This window comes from Musca domestica, unplaced genomic scaffold (assembly GCF_030504385.1).
Source record: "Musca domestica strain aabys unplaced genomic scaffold, Musca_domestica.polishedcontigs.V.1.1 68, whole genome shotgun sequence".
NCBI classification, from domain to species: domain Eukaryota; kingdom Metazoa; phylum Arthropoda; class Insecta; order Diptera; family Muscidae; genus Musca; species Musca domestica.
Window position 1 is genome coordinate 1,144,345 of NW_026712379.1, and position 3,612 is coordinate 1,147,956.

At 34.9% G+C, this 3,612-nt stretch overlaps 1 protein-coding gene across 1 annotated transcript; it reads left to right on the forward strand.

Moving 5' to 3' along the window:
- The first annotated feature begins 1,662 nt into the window (after positions 1-1,662).
- On the forward strand, positions 1,663-2,013 carry LOC101900330 (uncharacterized). The gene has a single exon (XM_005185639.3). It carries the CDS (start codon positions 1,663-1,665, stop codon positions 2,011-2,013), a length of 351 nt encoding a protein of 116 aa, XP_005185696.1.
- The last annotated feature ends 1,599 nt before the right edge of the window (positions 2,014-3,612 follow it).

The window sequence follows — 3,612 nt, forward strand, 5'->3', positions numbered from 1 at the left end:
TGAACATTACGAATGTAAGGGACTAAAACACTAAATCGGATGAAACATATATATGGTTGCTATATCTGTATCTGAACCGATTTTCACCAAATTTGATATACTTGCTTCTAGGCTGAATTTGGTCCGATGTACTAAAATTCAGTCCATTTGGACTTATATCGGCCATTTGGTGCACAATTAACCCGAAATCGGATGAAGATATATATGGGAGCTATATCCAAATCTGAACCGATTTCGATAAAATTACAAACAGCTATTTCTGGGCTGTACCTTATATCTGGTACCAAATATCACGGTTGTGGAGTGAACATTACGAATGTAAGGGACTAAAACACTAAATCGGATGAAACATATATATGCTTGCTATATCTATATCTGAACCGATTTTCACTAAATTTGATATACTTGCTTCTAGGCTGAATTTGGTCCGATGTACTAAAATTCAGTCCATTTGGGCTTATATCGGCCATTTGGAGCACAATTAACCCGAAATCGGATGAAGATATATATGGGAGCTATATCCAAATCTGAACCGATTTTCTCCAAATTTGTTGCATTTACTTTAAGGCTAATCTCGGTCACATGTGCCAAAATTCGGGCCATTTGGGCTGATATTGGCCATTTGGTGGTCAATTAACCCGAAATCGGATGAAGATATATATGGGAGCTATATCCAAATCTGAACCGATTTCGATAAAATTTAAAACAGCTATTTCTGTGCTCCATCTAATACCTGGTACCAAATATCACGGTTGTGGAGTGCATAGTAGGAATGTGAGGGACTTAAAGATCAAATCGGATGAAAGATATATATGGGAGCTATAGCTATGTCTGAACCGATTTGATATACTTGCTTCTAGGCCGAACTCGGTTGGGTGTGCCAAAATTCAGGTAATTTGGACTGATAGTGGACATTTGGTGCTCATTTAACCCGAAATCGGATGAAGATATATATGGGAGCTATATCTAAATTTGATCCCATTCTCACCAATTTCAATAGGGTTCGTCCTTGGGCCAAAAAAATATTGTTTGGAAAATTTCATCTCAATCGGATAATAAATGCGACCTGCATTTTGTTCACAAGAATACATGGACAGACGGACGGACGGACGGACAGACGGACGGACATGCATAAATCGACTCAGAAAGTGATTCTATGAAGGTTCTCAAAAGTAACTATGGGTCTATCTCGTTTCCTTCTCCATGTTACAAACAAATGCACAAAGACATAATACCCTTACCACTATGTGGTGTAGGGTATAAAAAACAGAGTAGAATATTGATGCCGTAATTTGTTTACAATTTCTTGTGCGACAACAAACAATATCGACATTCTATTTTATTGTTTTCCTTATCAAAACTACTTGGCCACAACCACACGATAATTTTTTTTTATCTATTTCGCTTTTTGGTGAACGGTAGCCAGAAACAAGTGTCATGATAACTTTACGATAAGTAATTAAGCCTCTTTGCATTAAAATATGAAACATTGATTTGATAAAAGGAAAAAAGAACCGTGTCATGAGTAATTATTCATTTACTTAAATTCGAAAGATTTTTACAAAAAGCCACAGTTCTCATTGTGACTTCGGTATCAACAAACCGTAATTGATCGAATTGAATTCATTGTTGAAGTAAATCGGAAGTAAATAAATTTTTAAAATGGCTCCACACTGGGAAGAAGAACGTCGTCACCATCATCATCATAACCGCCCCATTATTGAAGTGGATATTGTAAATCCTATGTCTAGGCCCTATGTGCCACCGCCTCGTCCTGTTGTAGAAGTAGACATAGTGAATCCTAGGCCTTATGTTCCACCGCCTCGTCCTGTTGTTGAAGTTGATATAGTGAATCCCATGTCTAGGCCCTATGGACCACCACCACAGCGTGTGACAACAGAGGTTTATGTACCACCCCAACAGTACGCTCCTCCTCCACAAAGAGAAATCGTAATTGTTGAAAACCGTCCACCTCCACCCCGCGAGCACTGGGATAATTCACCTCGCTGGTAATATTTCCTGGAAGATACCCACATAATTTGTGTGTGACAAAATCATTTATTTAAACATTATTAATATTAATTTGCAAACGTACAATTTTGAACATTTTTATGATACAAAAAAATATACATATTTATTGTAATAAATTTCTTACTATATTCCAAATTAAGTTTGTATCTTTTTTCGTAATTTGTAATACCGCTATTTTGTAATATTATTCAAACAGTAAAAAATATGACGCTTCCGGAAAATATGTGGTCTTTTGCGAAATAAACACAGACATTTCAGCTGAAAAAGTAACTAGAGAAGCTATACAAAATTATGGGCAAACTTAGAATCAGTTTCTATCGACTTAGAACCCAAAACGATTTATAATTTTTAGTTAACTGTTTTTGCAAGCAAAAAAATTACAGCCAATTGGGTTGGAAATTGTGTCAGAAAATGTTGAAACTTGGAAGCCGTAGATAATAATGTGGAATTTATCTTGACAGGCAACTATGCAAATTTTAAATACCCACTATGAAACTTATGGCAAAACAACAACAAGTTAAAAAGCAGTAAGTTCGGCCGGGCCGAACTTTGAATACCCTCCACCATTTGCAACGAATTTGGAGATTTTCAAAAAATAAAATTCCTAAAAAATTCTGTTAAATTTTTAAAAATACCGAATATAGCCGTTATATAGGGGTCTATACGGCGTGGACCTACATAGGTATTGTTTGTCAAAAGTCATTACCATATTAAACGGTGAATAATGTACCTAAATTCATCAAAATATCGTATATAGGGAGGTACCGTTATATCGGAGCTGTGCGAAGACCTGAACCAACATAGACAATTTTCTGTCACAGGCTGTAGCATCCAATTCGAACTTCAAATACGACAACCCAAACAATTCGGTGGTTATTGTACCTAAACTCGTCAACATTCCGAATATAGGGAGGTACTGATATATAGGGCTATACGAAGACGTGGACCTGCACAGACAATTTTGTGTCATAGAGTTATGTTTTTTGATTTTATAATAAAATACATTAAGTTGTATTTTAATATTTTATTAAAAATTTATTATTTCGACTAAAGACTTAATATTTAACCGATAAATAATTATACAACTTTCCAATTTGAGATCTCTTTAAGAACTGAACTTTAAACAAACTACATTGTATTACAGAAGTAAATATTCTACAATTGAAATTGATGAGCATACCCTCCTCCATAGTATGGTGGAGGGTATAAAAATACTTTCAAAACGCCAAAAGAAAAACCGTACTAGAATTACAAACGTAGAACCCTGATTTACAAACGTAGAACCCTAAATTGTTTTAAAATTTAGCCTGAAATACTGACCAGTAAAAAGAGGACAAAAGTTTGTTTGTATGTTTATTATATTGAAATCGGTTCAGATTTGAATAAGGCCCCCATATATATAATCGACCGATTTCACATATTTGATGCCCCAAACACGATACATATGTCTGATTCCAATGAAATTTGAAATGTGTGACGGGATTTGATTAGAAAATAAATTTGTCAAATTATATTGAAATCAGTTCAGATTTGGATATAGTTCCCATATATATGATATACCGATTTCACATATTTGATGCA